The sequence below is a fragment of the Hetaerina americana genome, unplaced genomic scaffold (assembly GCF_022747635.1).
Source record: "Hetaerina americana unplaced genomic scaffold, ioHetAmer1.1.p SCAF_30, whole genome shotgun sequence".
NCBI classification, from domain to species: Eukaryota; Metazoa; Arthropoda; class Insecta; order Odonata; family Calopterygidae; genus Hetaerina; species Hetaerina americana.
In genome coordinates, this window is record NW_027286875.1 from 3,049,819 (window position 1) to 3,069,590 (window position 19,772).

General features: G+C 33.7%; 1 protein-coding gene across 1 annotated transcript in view; it reads right to left on the reverse strand.

The window, feature by feature from the left end:
- The window catches only part of ACXD (Adenylyl cyclase X D), an 83,801-nt gene that overhangs the window by 1,480 nt on the left and 62,549 nt on the right, over positions 1-19,772 (reverse strand). Inside the window, exons 5-21 of the mRNA XM_071588925.1 lie at positions 18,527-18,676; positions 17,602-17,723; positions 16,945-17,089; positions 15,416-15,558; positions 14,927-15,076; positions 13,426-13,561; positions 12,364-12,465; positions 10,324-10,478; positions 9,828-9,995; positions 8,297-8,567; positions 7,668-7,757; positions 4,703-4,846; positions 3,357-3,452; positions 3,108-3,231; positions 2,790-3,025; positions 409-679; positions 185-309 (exon numbers count right to left, since the gene is read on the reverse strand). Coding sequence (XP_071445026.1) covers positions 185-309; positions 409-679; positions 2,790-3,025; positions 3,108-3,231; positions 3,357-3,452; positions 4,703-4,846; positions 7,668-7,757; positions 8,297-8,567; positions 9,828-9,995; positions 10,324-10,478; positions 12,364-12,465; positions 13,426-13,561; positions 14,927-15,076; positions 15,416-15,558; positions 16,945-17,089; positions 17,602-17,723; positions 18,527-18,676 — 2,628 coding nt within the window. The remainder of the gene's footprint in view (positions 1-184; positions 310-408; positions 680-2,789; positions 3,026-3,107; positions 3,232-3,356; positions 3,453-4,702; positions 4,847-7,667; positions 7,758-8,296; positions 8,568-9,827; positions 9,996-10,323; positions 10,479-12,363; positions 12,466-13,425; positions 13,562-14,926; positions 15,077-15,415; positions 15,559-16,944; positions 17,090-17,601; positions 17,724-18,526; positions 18,677-19,772) is intronic.

Here is a 19,772-nt window from a genome sequence, read left to right on the forward strand (position 1 = left end):
GCCGTCAGGCTTAGTACTGGGTGAACTCTACCACCCCTACCAAACCAACCTTTAGGTTGATTACTGTATTTATGGTTTTTTATATGCACACACACACATACATATTTATGACATTTACTGAGTTGTTAACTAACAGTTAAATTTTTATAGTCAATTTTACTTTTCATTAACTATTTTACTGCACCTGAATTTTTCCCAATTCACCGCTAGAGTCAAGTCTTGCAGCTACATTGACTGTATCACCCCAAATGTCATATAAGGGTTTGTGAGCTCCAACAACTCCTGCCATCACAGGGCCATGCTGAATGCCTATGTGTACAAATGTAAAATTACAACAATGAAATTCCTCAATTTATGATACCGACTACCTATTATCAAATTCTTGAATAAAAAAGTATATTTTTGTACCTATGCGTAACTTGTATTGCTGAAATCCATCCTTATTTATTCCCTCAAGCACACTCATCATATTTGCAGCAAAACGGACTAAAACAATAATATTATCAGCAGTTATGCGACTTGAAATCTCCTCTCCTAAACCAATATCATCAGATCTAGAGTTTGATCTGCCTGAATTATTAGAATCTCTTCTTCCAGGCTGCAATCCACAACCAGCAAGATAGGTCCAACCAGTAACTTTGATTTTCTCTACTCGCATAAATAGTGGCTCCAGCAGCAGCTATTGAAAAAAGAGAAAAATGATAATATGTATATGGTTCTAAAATATAACTAGGCACTGTAAGGAAATAAATATAAACTAAAAATATCAATTAAACATCGGATTTGGAAGCAAAGTCACCTACTTACAGGATACTCTTTTGATAATTTTATTCTGTGTGTGGCAATCTAAAAGCATTAATGAGTGATCTCAAGGGAAACGAAGCTAACACCTCTGCATATGTAAAATATGCACCACAACTTCATAAGCTCATGAAATCAACAATTTTAAAAGTATCTCTATATACGTACAAGTATTTAGTTAATGATAATTGCATACATAAAATGGATCACCATCATAATTTTTGTATATTTTACTACAGTTATTATTCTGAAATTTAAGTGACTTTAAAAAAAATTAAATGCCAATAATTTTGTCAAGGGCAGTCTCCCTCAAGTTTAAATAAAGTCTCCTTCTCTCATTTAAATCTTGAGAAGTATCCCACATTGAGCCTCAGGGAGAAGAAGAAAAGTTTACAGGGATAGCTATGGTAAGGCTTATGAAGGAATAGTGGTACCTCCATGGCAAGCAGAGTTCTTAAATGTTAATTATTCCTAGCTATTCCATTCCCTCATATAAGATTCACCAAAAGAATTAAGATGGAAAAGCTAGGATGAAGATAAAAAATACTAGCTGAGTGATGTCATCATTGTTATGAGCTATTTTTGTCTTTGGATTTAATGTTTAAGTAATTTTTTCTTTTGAGTTTGCATCATGAGTTTTGGCATCAGTAAAGGCAAAAATGGAAATAAATGAGAAAATGTAGATCCTAGGAAAGTTCTTTGTCACATTAAAACACACTTGAGATAGGACATGCTAAGATGTATTAATAGGTTATTCATTATGCAGTAATTTATGCAAATATAAATACAATGACTACTCTAATTCGAAAACCATCAAAGAGTGAAATTACTATGAAGAAATCTCTCATTTGGAATAATTCAAGTGAGCCATTGGTCCCTATGGCATAAGTTTGCGGAATGCATTCAATATAAATAATGGAAAAGTAGAAATCTTCTATCACAAGAAAATTTAGTTATTATTGGAAATAAGAATTTTAAAAGATTATTTTCCATGAGGACATTTGGTGACATGTTGATGGTCAATCACAGGCTGACTTTTTAGCTAAATATTGCATTTATGCTTGAGAGGATGTAATGTTCATAGGTTTTCAGTGGGCAATTTAAATACCTTTTCTCAGACTTTACTTAAGGATCATTAAACAACCTTCCAATGGCACAGGTGACAAAATTTCATCCTGCCATATAAATCACATCTTTTAAAGCCCATAGAAATTTAAAGTGCAGAAGATACCTAGGCAGCTTAACTGAATAAAGCACTATGACAAATATTAAGGGATATAGGTTCAAATCCAAGCCATGGTAAATGATTTTTATGGTGTGAAATTCTTGTATTTTTTCTAGCAATGGTAGAGTCCAAGTCATTTGAAAACTCTCTTACCATCCCTTTAATCGGAGGAATAATACAGGGAATGGTTCCAGTACATGACAGCACATGTTTTAACATCAGAGGAAAACTTTAAAGGCCGAGTAGTTGTGCTTGAATATTTGAAAGAACTTCACTTGGATAAAAGGTTATAGCACTCTTCTGTTACACATTTTAAGGGGTGTTTTGCTTTTTAAGCCTCATATCAACATCTTTCTAGAGTACTTAGCCAAAGCAAAAAGCAGAAAACACAGCGGCATACTTAAGTATGCAGCCACCATGATATTATTCAGGCTTCCTCCCAGAATACCCAGTTCCCTATCACAAATTTCCTCCACTACCATTTGTTCACTTCTCAATTAATTCAAAAAATTCATTTTTTTATTTTAGCAAAATGGCTTCAGATCTATTAGACAGAAGCTGCAATTTTTGTTTGAGACGATGAAAAGAGTTTAGGCCCATTATCAGTAATGAATTGTTAATAGGATAAGCAGAATGTAAAGATTAAGAACTATTTCAAAATGCATGGGTTCTGAAGTTATACAGTTGTACATGGTCAAACTACATTGAAGGCCATCAATTTTGAATTAAAATGCCTGATATATTAATACAGGGGCATGCAAACCTTATCAAACCCGCATATAAATTCATTCAAAAGCTTTAAGCTGCCATAACCATCATCTTTGTCACTGAGTTGCTCTCCCAATGGCTGCGACGAGTATTCATCCAGATCATTCAGTCTGGTATCGCATTCCTCATCCTCTTTATCTTCAGGAACGATAGATGCAAACATCACAGATATTGATTCATACTCCTCACAATAAAGCTCCGTTGCTCGATTTGTATTGAGATAAATTTCAGCTGTAAAAAAAAAGAGAGGAACTTTTGTACCTATTTGACAACAATTAACACATTATTTATAGCATGAGGAAGCAAAACTTACCAACATGAATAGGTAGAATGTTTTGCAAAAGCATTTTGTTCACCATCCTTGTTGTTGATGCCTCATCTTGCTCCTCAAACAATTTTCTTTTCCACTTATAGTCAAGCCTATTCATATACTCCATCTAAAAATTGAAAATCATCTAAATAATTTTTTATAAATTATATCAATTTGATAATATATCTATTACTGGCTAAGTTACTGCATCACTCAGATATAAAATGCAAGTTATTTTAAAATTTTTCTTACCTGCCGATCCATTACATGCATACTCAAGTTAAAAAATACAACATACATAATATGTGATATCCGTGGATCCAATGTTGGATTAGAAGTCTCTCCATTCTACAAAAGAATATTATTTCATGAATGAAAATGAACTTGTGCTCAATTGCAGCATTTTGCATTGCATCACTACAATTTATGTGAAAAAGACATCAGATTATGGCCAAATGGGAATAAGATTAGGAGGGCAGGTTGTCATTAACCATTGAATGTGTAATGGGGAGAGATAAAGAGTTGGATAAGGGAACGGTAAAAAAAAGAAAATGGGAAAAAAGGGAAATGGTGACTCACAGGGCTTGATTGCTTGCTGGAGAATCAGATGACAATGGGCACATGTGGAATCAGCTTGATGTTTTGGGTAATTTTTCCGATATGTATTCAGGTGGTCTGAGTGGCCATCAGGATAAGAACATGGTGTAACAGAAGGTAAGGCTAGAGGAAGGGAGGCATATGAGGTGTCTATCAAAAGGAAAATGAGAGAGAAAAAAGCACCAACATCTGGCTGGTCCTGGAGTTGCTCATTGTCAATGGATTATCCACCAAGTGATTGAGCTTCAGGAGTTGCCCTTTGGAATCCATTCTTTTCTATCACCTCCTCCCTTTATGTTAATGGTCATTGGCAACCTGTCTACCAAAGTTTACTTTCATTTAATGACTGAATTGTAGCAATATATAAACAAATGGGGTCGAGGAAATGCCATACAGTCCTAGGCTCAATGAAAGGATAATCCTAACCAATATGCATTAATAAATTGGTGCATCATCAAAATTTTGGGAATCAAAAGCTTCAGGGGCTGAAGTGGAGGTGATAATGACTCAAGAGTTGATCACTGCTGACTAATGATCACCATTTATGATGTGAAGTTCCTATACATATCTTTAATTGAAAAGGTCTTCTAGAATCATGTATATATGATACATAGGTGTAGGCAATTTTTTTACCATTGGCTTTTTTTCCCCAAAACTCCCTACCTAATCTTCTCTTACATCCAACAATGAATGTTAAAATCCATGCCCCCTTGTCATAAAAATTAAAGCAAATATGAGCAAGGGATAGATGCTTGTCCAGGTGAAATTTTATTTGGCCACTGTTTACCAACTTAACTACCAGTCTCAACTGAATCTTTATTATACAAGTTCCGGAAAGGATAAAGGCAGCTGAATTCATTAAACCAGGCAGATTAGTAAATATCATTATATTTCAAAGTGAAATTGTTTGGTTCATTGAATTTTGAAATAACAAAAATTCCTTATTAGTTGATTACATTTTTAAAAGTTAATTACCCATAATAAATGTCAAAATGCTTTACCTGAAAAAATGCTGGCATTTTACTCCATACTATCCATGAATATACGCTAGTAAGAATACAGCTAACAGAAAGCTTCAGTCCATAATGTATCTTCAAAAACAAAAAGTTCATCATCACAGCCAAAACTACTGTCTCAGTGATTTGCTAGGAAAAGAAGAAAAATCCAGCAATTGGTGCCATTTTAGAAGAAATAATTATTAGCATTATAAATGTAACATTTGACATCGGTACCATATGATAGTTAGTTACAAAGCATTTATTAGAAAGATATAAATTAATCTTGGTACAGAAATGGAAACAAGCTCAAAAGACTATTTGCAAATTACAATCACATGGGGGCATTATGCTGACCAAATGGCTTTCTGAGTAAAAGAGAAAACATTATTTTTCCACACACTTGAGGGAAATGAATGGAGCTTACATACTCACTCCCACTAGGATCCTCTTTTATTGGTTTGCCATAAGTGCATGTATAATTTCAATGGCACAGGAACCACAACAGATGTGGAGTCTAATTCCAATGGGCACCAAAGTCAAGATAAAAAAATAATTATTGGTGTCAGCACATACATACTGCTTGATAGGAACTCCACTTAGGGTTAATCTATTAAAATATGCTATAATCTTCCCCCAGATGTGTCTTGTCTTACTACACAGCTCAAGGTCAGGGCTCCTGGAGTTTTCAATATGTCCGACATATTACAGCACACCACAATATAGTATATCAAAATCATTGTTGGCTTTATTAAAATGTACCGTATTTTCCCATCGATAATGTGCACCTATTGTATAATGCACACCCAGAACTTAGTAGTTATCATGAATTTGTATAGGTACCACACGCCCAGGGCTTCATAGTTATCTTGAACGTATATAGATGCCGCACATCTGTATGTTATTATTTTCCGGTAATCTACCGGTTAAGGTAGATTTTTGGATGGACCCAGCTTATAAATAAATATTTTGTGACTCCCGACAAAACGCAAAATCCAGCATCCTACTCTACATCAGGTCCCTCTTCATCTCTGAGTACTTCCTTCCTCCCTTCATCCTGTCCAACATTCCTATCCTGTTCCTGCCCTTTCCTCATTTGCCAGACATTCTCCCCTCTATCACAGTCTTCAACATCCCACTGCCGGTCAATACCCCCTTCATCCACTTTTCCTGCCTCCATAGGATTTCTCCCAACCAACCCCTCTTTTCACCTGCCATACAAGTACTTCCTCATTTGTTTCCCTCTGTCCATATAACCTTCTCCATTCTTCTCCACACCCACATTTCAAAAGCCTCCAATCTACGTCCATCCTCCTGCTTCAGTGACCACATTTCTGCGCCGTACATAACTACGCTCCTTATCAAAGTTTTTAAGGATCTTTTCTTAATATCCTTACTCAACGTCCCTGTCATCAACTCCCTCCTCCTTGTGAAAGCCTCTTTGCATAGTGCAATTCTTCTCCTTACGTCCCCACTACTTTGAACGTGTTGGTCCAAAACACCACCAAGATACGTAAACTGTTCTACCTGCTCTAGTTTTTGCCCTCCTATTTTAATGTTTACCTTAGCCTTTTTCATTCTAGAAAATCGCATAACCTTTGTTTTATTAATATTGATTTTCAACCCATACCTGTCGCATTGATTTTCCAATTCACTCAGCAATGCTTGCAACCCCTGGGCTGACTGATAAACTAAAGCTTGGCCATCAGCAAACCTAACTGATTTTATGGATTCCCCACCCACTTTCATTCCTACCTCCAGTTCTTCCCATGCCTCTTTAATCATTTCCTCTGCATACAGGTTGAACAGCAACAGTGATAATCGGCAATCTTGCCTTACACATTTCCATAACACTGCCCATCCGGACTCCCCGTTTCCCAACCGCACCTGAGCAGTCTGAGACATGTACAGGTTGCGGATTAGCCTCCTTTCCCTCCAATCTATTCCTATTTTCTTCAATTAACTAATTAGTTTTCCCAATTATATATATATATATATATATATATATGTGTGTGTGTGTGTATATATATAAATATATATATATATATATACATACACACACGTAAAAATTATATATAGTGGGTCTAAAATTACGTCTATATCAGACGTGTGTGTAAAAATACATCTATGTTTGGAAATTTTCAATTTTCATTACATAATGTGCATCGTTATTTTTTCAATCATCTGAAAATTTTTGTATAGATAACGCGCGCGTTATTGATGGGAAAATACTGCATTTAGAGAAAATTTTGAATTAGGTAACTTATAGTATCAAGTCTATACATGTGCATTACACTATTAAATTAAGGAAAACAAGGTTATTATTGACAATAAAATTAATATTTCCATTTAAAAATACCATATTTTCCCATCGATAACGCGCGCTTATCTATTCAAATTCATGATAAATACAAAGTGCGCGTTATACATAAGGTGCACGTTATTGATGAGAAAATATGGTATTTTACGAATCGACATAAGATCTTTGAAGGTTTTAGCTTTACAGTTTCAAATTATTGCCAGGGTTAGTACTGTTATGGTATGTTTACTTATGGTAACTATAATTATTGGAACTAGAGTGAAATTATAGCCAACAGCCATAACCTTATTTTAATCTTCAATCAATGCAATGGTATAAAATTGGGCATATCTCCAATTATATAAACTCCACTGAATACAGAAGAACTCTGAGAAGTACAAGATTTAATGTTAGGGATTAATTAGTCAATAAAACTAGGTAGATACTGCAAAGGGAGTCAGCTAGCGTCAGCTATTAATACAATAATTTAGAGCAATGAAAAATAAATAACAAATGTAAATGGCAAAGGAAGGTGCTATAAATTCAGTAACTTGGATACATACTAATTACCTTAACATAAAAAAGAATAGAGGTTATTATAACATAATTATTTAAAAAAAGATGTTACTAAGATTATAAAACTAAGATCTTTGTTTTTAGTGGATAACATACCCAAGGTGGACTGCAATTTCTGGATTCCATCGCTTCCATATTGTTCCCATCAGATGAATTACCCTTCAGAGATTCTCCTTGGCATTCTACCTGTCAATCAAAATGGATTTAAACTAAAACTGTTGTTATCCTATATTTTTTAGATATAAATATTGATACATCTACTCTCTGATGTATTTGAATAATTAATTTTGTTTATACTGAATTGATTGCTAACACTGAAGTGGACAAAACTTATAATAATCCTTCACATAATATTTTGACACTATATGTAATGATAGAGACAACAACAGATAATAAACATTTAGGTAAAAAAAGAAAATCATTAACAATATAATTATTGTTAATATTGTCCAAACAAAGTAATAACCACTTCATTGAAAATCGATATGCTTCATGAGTCCCGAAGAGAAAATTCTAGATTGTCTCGGAAAATTTATCTTTAACTTGTTCTTTGTATTGCATAAAACCATTTTTGATTTGCTTATATGTGCAATAAGGAATTAGTTTACGTACAAATTGTCAGGCATGTGTGTGTGTAATTGCTTAGCTTATTAATGAATAGGTTAGTGTAGCTTATTACTGAATATATAAATTTGAAACTGAGCAAAAAATTAAGAACAACTCACAAGGAGAGAAAAGGCACTAATGCTGAGACAGAACATGATGAACAAATAAGCTGCTATTCTTGCTCCTGTGCTCCTGACCAAGAATGAAGAAGTATCATAACACCAAGACAGAAAAGGATGCGTAGGTGGGGGAACTGGTTCCTCAAATTCTTCCCTGGGGTCTTGCCAAGTAGACCAAATCACTTGAGCCCAGAAAAGTGGCAACACTATGAATAGTAGTACCACAAATGATGCCAAACTAAAACATAACCAAAATATTCCGTTTGGCCACCTGAAATAAAAAATATTTATTTTCATTCAATTCTTATTTTTATGATATCAATAATTAGGCATTACATTTTATGACTTCTGCAGAATTCATCAGTTAAAAGCTCATCACTTAGTAGAGATATGGGCAGGAAACCAATTAGACAATAAATTTTGGTATCATTTGGCTCACACAAAGCAATATCAAAAGGCATATTTCAAATAACCAGAAAGATATTTGGTAAATTCATATAAAATGAATGCAAATTAAACAAAGAAATCCCTTGTGAACATCATATGGGTACTTCCTAAATGGGCTACTTTTTTGTAAAATTAAATGATTGTGACATTCACTCTGTCAACAACCTAAGCAATATGTAACATTTATACACTTTTGACAATAGATAAAATGTTCCTCATGACTTTAGATAACTTCTAAAGCCATGACGAACATAAAATAAATACGTATGGCACAGAAACATGGCCACCAAAGCAGGTGGATAGACATAGATTGGAGGCTTTTGAAATGTGGGTGTGAAGAAGGATGGAGAAGGTGGGCCGAAAGGAAAACAAATGAGGAAGTGCTAGATATTGTGGGCAAGGAGAGGGGATTGGTGGGAAAAATCATAAGGAGGCAGGAAAAATGGATGAAAAGCATATTGATCAGCAGTGAGATCCTGAAGACTGTATTAGAGGGCAGAATGTCAGGAAAACAAGGAAAGGGCAAGAATACGATAGAGATGTAGGGCGGATTGAAGGGAGGAGGGAAGTACACGGAGATGAAGAGGGACTTGTTGTAGAGTAGGATGTTGGGTTTTAATTTGTTAGGAGATATTTATTTGGTAGTTGTGTCCATCCAAAACCTACCTTAACTGGTAGATTACCTAAAAAAATGCACACACCCACACACACACACATACATATACATTTTTTTATTATATCTCTAAATGAGAGACTTAGGTGCTTCATCAAACCAAGAATAACTAATAAAATTGTGGAGATGCCCCTTCAAATCCAAATAAAGACAGGAAATGCTATGAGTGTTACTTCATTGGGATTTTATGCTGAAGTGCACCGATATGTGATAATTTCAGAGTAAAATTCATTCACCATTTCAATTAAGGCAAATGATTTTTACACTGTGAAATTCAAGCATCTATCCCTTCAATCGTTAACATTGCAGTTAAGGAACACTGTCACCAAAATCTAGTTTTGACTGAAGCCAAGTACTTAGTTAATTATTTCATTTATACTATACTATGCATAATCTATTGATTTTACTCACCTGGGTAGGGCAATACCTTGAACCAATAGCATTCCTATAATAAGAGGAGCAGCACAAGTTGCATAAAATTTAAATAATGGATCAGGCTGTTGAAGAAATGGTATTTCCCACCTTGAATCTTCAAAAGTAAGGAATAGTGGATGTATTTGTTCACCCTGAAACCACTGGCTAGCAAAAATAAGAATTCAAAATATTAGTTATTGCTAAATTTTAAGAAAGAAGATAGAACAATAGTGCTGTATTAATACAAACCATATAACTCATGTTAATAAAGTTTTTTGTATGTAGGCAATTTAAATCATCAAGAAGAGTTCATAACAAATATAACTTATATTGGAATCAATATGCATTGAACTATTACAACATATTCAAGCGTGAACTCCATTTTAAAGCTATTTTCTTTTATTGAGTGAATTGAGTTTATTTGTCTCATGATAAGATCTGAGAAAACATTTTAGCATAAAGTGTTTCACATTATATTGACAATGTTACTCACTCATATTTTCCTAATGGCATTTTTTCTATTGCTTCTGCCATATGGTTATTGGCCCTCTTTTGCATTTCTCTGTATAATAAGACATTGTCATCCATGAACACCATCCTTCTCCTTGGAGGTGTCATCCCTTCACTAGTGCTAAGTCCTCTTTTTGCCTGTGTAATTAAAGAAAGAGGAATATGAAAATTCTTTATTAAATGCAAAAAGTTTGAATGTAGATTCAATTCAAGCATTCAATGTGATACTTGTTTGCATTTTATAACAAATGAAATTTAAAAACAATCTATTCATCACTACATTAAAATTTATGATAATAAATAAATTAAATTAAAAGAAAATATCAACATAATAGCTGTGGACATGGAATCAAATGAAAATCTCCCTCCAGCATGGGACATTAAAGGTAATAAATGGAAACACTTAACAGGAGAGCGCACAAACAGCAGATTTTAGAAGTACAATATCCCATCCCCTTTTGAAGATTTCACTCCCCCATCCAACATTTTTACCATGCAAAGCCCAATTTATCACTGGAATAGTTGAAAAGTTGCACAAAGTACAGGGACTGTATAATAAGTATCGTAACTGGTTTGCTGTAGCCTCAACGGAGCGATGGATGGGAGTCCAACCAGTCAGCTCGGTAGAGGGGTCCCCCACCACTCAGGCGCACTTTAGTTCAGTCCCTCCTGGTCATGCATTAAGACAGGAGGTGGATTTTTGTGATGTGTAATTGTTTGTGGTGTCGTCACCCCAGCATGGAGCACAACGTCAAGCAACGCTACGCTGTGAAGTTTTGCGTTAAACTCGGGAAATCCACGTCAGAGACCCTTGAACTCATTAAATAGGCTTATGGGGATGACGCCTTAAGGCACACAAGAGTTTTTGAGTGGCATAAAATGTTTAAGGAAGGCCAGGAGCTCGTCGAAGATGAGCGCCATGTCGGATGCCCGACGACTGCTCGTACCGATGCTCAGGTAGCCAAGGTGAAAAAGTTTTAGACTCTGACAGGCGTTTAACCATCGCCCTTATCAATGAGGAGACCGGCATTTCAGTCAGAACTGTCCACACCATTTTAAGAGAGGATCTTGCGATGAGGAAAGTGTGCGCGAAACTCGTACCAGAAGTCTCGAGCGAGGAACAAAAACTGTCCCTGGTGGAAATTTTGCAAGAAATTTTGAGGAAGATGAAGATTTTCGCAACAACGCTATTAACTCAAAGGATAGCTCAAAAGGAGCTCAAAGGATATCAGTTTGACTCCATCGAGGCGCTTCAAGCGGGGACGACAAAGGTTCTCAACAGTATTCTGGTAACTGACTTCCAGCTGGCTTTTGACAAGTGGCAGACATGCCAAACTAAGTGTATTGATGCAGGAGGAATGTATTTTGAAGATTATTAAGTAATTATAATGACAACTCCAATAAATTTTGATTTTTGGCACCAGTCCCGATACTTACTGTACGGATCCTGTACCACCACTGGGTATCTAGGGTAAAAATCAATAGGTGAAACTGAGTGGTTATCCATGACATCACAGTAGATAAGATGAAACTCAATAAAAACTCATTAATGGTATTACCATCCTATTAAATGGCCCTGGCATTAAACAGACATGAAATCATTAGTATCACAATAAGAGATTACTATACTTTCAATTCCTGTTCTGCACATTCTGATCTTGGAAACTTTCTGTGTTCATTAGTCAATTAACTAATTTGTAGACACTGTATCACGACAGAACATAACTTCACACACTTTCATACAACTTTCCTATCAAATTATTACAAGTGCTTATAAGAGCAACATCATATAATCTCCAGGGGGATCCAGATTCATAGTAGCTATCTAGGTAGTTGGAAGATGATAGAGGAAGATAAGAAGGTTTAAAGAGCCCCAAACAGTGTGATAACATATACATATGGACAGAGGTTATGCTGAAAATATTTGAAACTAAAATGCAAGCATATCTATTAATTGCTATTTACATATACATTACAGGATATTCCACTGATTTAGTATAAATACTATTAGAAAATTACCTACCTTATAATATTCGACAGATTTACTGCTCAATTTAGCAACCCCTTCACTTGTTCTGCGATTTGGCAACGTTCTAGAATATGCCCTTCTGCGTCCCTCTTCTTGCTGTGAAAGAGTTGCCAACAAAAGTAGAGGGAGAACATTAACCTAATTTAAACCACTTTATAAGAATTTATGGTACAATTCAGGATAAAAAGTGTGCCATGAAGAAGAAAATTAGAGCAGAATAAATTATTGACACGAGAAGTTTTAAGAACTGAAACAAAATGTTAGGGTTGACTTGATAAGAAATAATGCACAGTTCATGCTCCATCAAAAGTATAGATTACAGTTCATACATATGAGTGACATGGAGTGGAGGTGTGCTTATATGTTTACTATAATGTGTCATTATCAATATTTTAAGGAAAAAATTCAGCAATTGAACTTCTAATTTTGGACCTCACTTCATTATAAGCTATGAAATTTTCTGACTGATTGGTCCCTTTGGTTGGCCTTGAGTAAGTAATGGCAAATTACTGACTCAAGGCCACAACCATTATAATTTGGAAAAACTCTACTTTCTTGTAACTCACACTATTTTATTCAAATTCATGTATTCCCTGCAACAAACTAATTGAATAAAATAATTTGTACCATAATTGTTTTGAAATCATGTCTAAAGGAGTCTTATCATTGATAATGCGCAGACATAGGTCTACGACATTTAAAATGTGAAGTTTGAATAGGCCCAACATATATGCTAGATAATCTTGATTAATATAACACAGTAACACCACCTCAGCCGTAATTTTATGTTTCTCAAATGACTACCATCATGTTTTCATTCTGTAAATGTTCCGTGCTATTTTAAAAGGGTCATCAATGATAATGTAGAAAGGAAATGTGTTGTTTACTGAGGTGAAATTCAAAAACAACTCACAAAAACTTATTTGTAATTCATGGAAGGTGAAGACAATTTCGAAAAGTAAATATTAAGATTTTTTCAGAACATAATTTTGGCATATGCTCAATGATAGTTTTACACATTCATGAGAGTTATAAAAATCCAAATAAAATACATACCTTGTCTTTTGGAGATATGAGGAATGTTTCAATGTTATGTTTTGCCAGAAATGGATCATTCACTGCCCCTCCGCCAATTTCATATTGATAAGCATTGTCTAGTTTTGAAAGGGTCTGCTTTGTAACATGCACCTTTCTTATTAATGAGAAACAATGTAATTATTAAGTTACCCGAGGTACAATACATATGTAGAAAACTAGCAAAGACAGTTAAAAAAATAAAAAAGGTCAGTAAGAAAAATATACTAGATTTATACATCCAATAAAAGCTCTCTTAATAAATGAAAAAGAAACACTTTGTTCCAATCCACCACTTTATTACAGGTACGACTAGTTTCGACGCTACGGCATCATCCTCAGGTACCTTAGGTACCTAAGGTATCCTTAGGTACCTGAGGATGACGCCGTAGCGTCGAAACTAGTCGTACCTGTAATAAAGTGGTGGATTGGAACAAAGTGTTTCTTTTTCATTTATTAAAATGAACTTCCACAAAGTTGAGGCTGAAACTATTGAACTAAAAGCTCTCTTCTTCCTCGACATATACCAATATTCAACAATTATTTTCACACAGGTTAGCAAATTTAGGCTTTTATTATTATTTTCCCTCATTAAATTTGTTTTTTCCTGTTGCTTAAGAATGAAATTTATTTATTTATTTAATGGGAATATACCTTTGCATAAAGGAAGGAGAAAAACATATATTGGTTTCACAATTATAAAAGAGAAAAAAACAATTACAATCGGGTACAAATTACATAAAGTTGATATTGACATGTAAAGATATCCACATAGCAATAATTAGCATTATAAAATTCTTTAGATAGTTTTAATAACATTTTTTTAAGGGATCCTGGTGAGATAGAAATTAAGTTAATATAATCACAACTGTTGGCATCACTCATCATCTGGTTAATATGTGAGTAGTAAGGGTAGTTTTATGCATGATGTCTAATTTCAAAGAGTGCTTCATACCTTGTGTTATGCAAAAGTACTCAGAAAGATATTGCCGTAAGGAGTTCTAAAGAATCAATCTTGTAATGCAGTAATTTATAAAGAAATGTTAAACATCAAGCTAAGAATACAAAAAAAAAATTTTTCATTTAATTTCCTTTTGCATTTTTGCCAGGAAAGTCTACTAGTATTTTTTAAAATAAGTAACTCTTTTTTTACTGAAACATCATGGCTCCTATAAAATTAAAATATCATTATACACAAAGTTCATAACACTCCTACTTCCTTACATTTCTTACAGGGAGTTTTAAGGAAAAAGTTTTTTTTCAGCAATGTGCATATAGAACTCTACCTCAAGGATGACTAAAGTCCCAAATGTCAAATAGCAATGTGGGGAGATAATATAATTTGTAATTCTAGGCCACTATGTGTTCACCAAGGCATGAGACAGATGGTTTTAATTGTCACTTACTCCAATTGTTTAAGTTGTAATGGTTAATGAACATTTCTTTTATATCCATAGAAAAACATGATCTATGATAAACTTACCCCGGTTTTCCAGCCATCTCCATATGGTTAGCAATCTCAACATCCAGAGACCAAATGTCATACTGCCATTTGCACAAGCCTAATAAACCACTTAGTATGCGGCCAGTATGGACACCAATTCTCATGTCCACATTTACACCCCGCTCCTCTCTAAAATAAATGAAATAATTCTTTTATCAAGGGAAATGAAAAAGAGACAGGGCTCTTATTAGTTTCAATTAAGTTTATGAGATGAAATTGAATAAGCACATATTTTTAGTCCACTGTAGTAGCTTTATTATTACATTATTTCAAATCATTTGATGTTTCCTATATTTGTTCTGTCAAATCACCATAAAAATACATACATAATTATTATATTACATAACACTATTCATTCTTAAGACCCTTATGCTGAAGGCTTTGCAAATAGAAGAAAATATACAAGCCAAAAAAACAATATAAAATTTTGAAAACATTATTAATATACTTATTTGCAAATTAACATACCTAACATCCTTGATGATGGCTATCATGTCAAGTCCTAATTCCACACAACTTTTTGCATGATCAGGATTAGGTTTTGGTTGAGGAATTCCTGCAACACAGTAGTAACAATCACCCAGGAACTTAATACGCAGCACATTTCTGTCCTAATGTCAACAAAATAAATGAAATAAAAACGGTACGGTTATGAATTATTTTGAGCATTGTATTGCCTCATGCATTTTGTTTACCATGTAAGGAAAAATTAGATAGCGCAGCATATGATCCTCATCGGGGTATTTCATGAACAAATTTCACAATAATCCAAACAAAACAGTATACATACGTATTTCATCAAAGAATTTCCATATGAAAGCTAATATAAATTATGAAACTTGCCAATCAAATATATGTTTATTAATTTGGTCCTTCTAATCCATTAGCTTTTCAGAAGATTCCTTTTACAAACTTCCATATTTTACATTAATACAATTAGGGAAATTATATGCACATCTCTGCCAGAAAATAACTGGGTACTTAACCTTAAAAAATGTTTTAAAAAAGATTTACTATGTATATATCATAGAGTAGGTGCTTTATAAAGTTTAGCCAGTAGCATACAGTCATACAATATGCAATACTGGAATTACAAAGGTGCAGTATATGAAAAAATATAGTTATTGTTCAATGTGTCATTTCATAGAGTTAGCAATCATAGTTGGCCATATGCTATTGGTATGGCATCATCAATGTGCTAGCAGCTAACTAACTGTGCCTACTGGTTCAGGCTCAAGCATAAAATGATGACCTCAAAGGAAAACCTTTCTTTGATATGCAGACAAGGAAATGAAAGTACTTCAATGCTTTTAATAATTAATTTTTTAAATAATAAATTGCACCAATGGTAAACATAGGGAACTTTCGATATACCAAATATAAATTTTATAGCAACTTAAAAATTGTAGGATGATCATTCATGACCATGTGTGATGTGTGTTGAACCAAATGGCTTAAATTTCTCTCAATTACCTCCTGTGTTAGTTATATTGTGACCATGCATATTTAGAGTTCAAAAAATCACATTCTATTTTGCATTAGGCAAAAAGATATTCACATGGCAAACAGAAACTACTGATTATGTAAGTTGTGAAATATTAAAAAAAACCTCATATTTCCTAAAAACAATAAGCATTTATAATAATTTTCTGACTCAAAGACAAGTTATAAGTGTTCACAATGCACAAGAAGAAAGCCGGAAATGTTTTTAATAAAGTACTTGGTCCCTTCTAAAACTTACTACAACTCTGACTATTCATTATAGTGGTTTGCAGCCTCCATGAGTGACTGAACATCATTCTTCATCATATGGTTTCTGGATTTGCCACCAATGTGGCAAAACTGGAAACTAATAATGAAGAATTTAGTCAGTGCAGAATGTATGGACACAAAATAAATTTTTGAGACGTACCTATTTCAATAATATTTCAGGGAAATTTGTAGTAAATATTTGCCACACATAATATATTACTTAAACAATTATACACACTTCTTACCTTTGATGCTTCATCAAAACTGCCAAAAAGCTCATTGAGAGTTTCAACAAGTTTGTTCACTGTTAGAGATACAGTCAGCTGCGTGAAATTAACTACATCTGCATATAGAATGCTGACATTTTCATGCCGCTCCACATAAAGGTCACTGCAACATCAAATTCAAATTAAAAAATCATAACTTAAGCTTTTCTTAGATTCAATGTCAATTACACAGTTTCTTCAAAGAAAGTGAAATTTCAGTCAAACTCAGCTTTTTGTCAATAAGGGAACTAAAATATGCAAATGAGGATGTCAGAGATCTTGGAATATTCAGGGAATTTGTAAATTGAAGGCACTGCAAGAAGTGCACATGGTGTTGGATGTTTCAGGGATATTCTCTACTAAATTTTACTACACTTAAAGATATTCTGTTACACTTCAATTATTAACAAATTTTTTAACAACAAAATACTTCTATGAAAATACACATTAAAATTTCTAATAAAAATATTTCTAGTAGCAAAGTTGTAAGCTATTTAATGTCATGGCCTTAGTCATAGGCATCTCATAATGTCTGATAGGATTCAAAGCCAATACGAAAACTTTCTTTGGCGATCACATTTACAATTAATGCTGGAAAGGGTTATTTCTGCACAGAATAAAATGGGAGATATTTACCTGAATGGTTTTTTGCGGATTGGAGCAGTATGATGTTCCTTAATATGCTGAAAGATTTTTCTTATGTCTTCTTTTACTTGAGAAGCAATGTGCGATGGTAAAATGCTCAGCATCAGTTGCTCCTACCATGATTAATTTTTTGAATAAATTGCTGTTAACAACAAAATATAAGAGGTGGAAAAGGCAGGCAAAGAAATAGATTATAATGATTTAATGGCTAATACAGTATGAATGCCAACTGTTAATTTCATTACTTGACTTTAATTTGTATTTTTAATTAAAACCTTATTAATTATGGACTTAAGTAAAAAATTCTAATAGTATAAAATTAATTAATACTAAATCATGAAAATTTACAGATAAAAAATATTATATTTTGTAGTTTAATGTACTTAAGAAAGTGAAAAACAATTGCAGGTTTATATTGAACTAAAAATTTACCAAGGGATTTAATAGTTTAGAGCGGGGAATATAAAAATGGAATTTATACCATAAAGGCCAAGCTGATTCAATAAAAAGGTTCAATATTCTCTAACTTTGTAGGAAATGGTCAATAAATAATTTCATTCCTTTTTTATTTTTCTCGAGAAAAATCACAGATAGATGAGATAAGTACAGACATTTTAGCAAAATATATTTTTGCTGATTGAGAGCTTGAATTCCTTAAAATTAGAATGAGTAAATGTTTGAAATTCCTAAGGGTAAATAATTTTGCCATTAATACCGAACCTTCCACACTCTTCCACTTTACACCCATTCCACACCCTTGACTTTTGCCTGTTCTTGGAACAACACCGCCACGTGATGCAAGTGCAAATGGATTCGGATCAATTAACTAAGAATAAACACACACACATGCACCATAACATTTGTAAATTCTTATGATGTTATAAATAAAAGCTTTCTATCAAATTTGAAAACATACCTCTTGATCTTTTTCATATTTCAGCATATTTGTGCATTTAATGCAAGCTCTTCTATCAAGAAAAGTTCGCCTTATCATCACTTCATCAACATAACGAAGATACAATCCCAAAATATTTACACACACAAAGTAAATGGCATCAGCAACTATCTGAAATAATATAAAAAAGTACATCATACCACAGTGAGTGACCTGAAGATTGGTTTGTTTAGTGAAGGTAGAGTTCACCTAATACTAAGCCCAGCAGGGTGTGAAATTCACACACAGAATAGGAGGGGCAGTTCCTTTCCCTGTATCACATAAAGGTTTCCCAGAAAACCCTGGTACTAGAAAAATTAATCGTGACTGAAGCTGGTACTAGAAAAATTACTCATAAGTGAAGCTAAGGGTGCTCATTGTGACCAAAGGAGTCACCTGGATTCAAACCTGAGGTCAGGAGCCCAGCGTTCTACCCACTGGACTACCGCACCCAAATGAAAAAATATATCTGAAGAATTATTATAAGCAATCAAGACAGCATGCATATCACGGGTAGAGATATTCATGTCCTACCCATTTATTATTAAATAAATGGCAAAATAGATTATAAAAATAATATTAGTTGGGAAAACCACATGAATGATTTGGCAATAATGATTTCATTGTATGAATACCTCCGCCCAAAAGTTGATCAACAGAAATAAAATTGTAATACTAATTGTTTATGCATACAATGTGTGAAAATAGCTCCCTTTATACCAATGAAATTTAGGGATTACTAGGAAATTAGTCCAACTGAATACTCAAGCCACAAAAATAAGCTACTCAAAAATTAGATGCCGGCACTAAATCCATATGTATGGTCTTGATAGAATATATTGCCATGGTTGAAAAAAAATCTAGTTTGCCTAGGAAAGCCATAAAAGTTATGCAACCAGCCGTGCATATAAACGCCACAAAATGCATAATATCTAGGATACGCGTTGAAAATTTTCTATATCGTTCTTCGCGATCTAGTCCTTGTAGGCAGGATTTGTAATACTTTAATGGGTAATGTACTACGATTTGAGTCCTAAATATAATATATGAAATAGTATTTTAAACTACTTAAGATAATTTTTATCAAAAAATGTCAGAAAAATGGGGGTAGACAACGTAGTTTCTTGAGTGATGCTCTTACTTATTATTCAATCAGCATTAACTCAAGCAGAGCACACATTTGATTTTCACGATCTTTATGAATCATATTACAGACAGCTTTTGGATA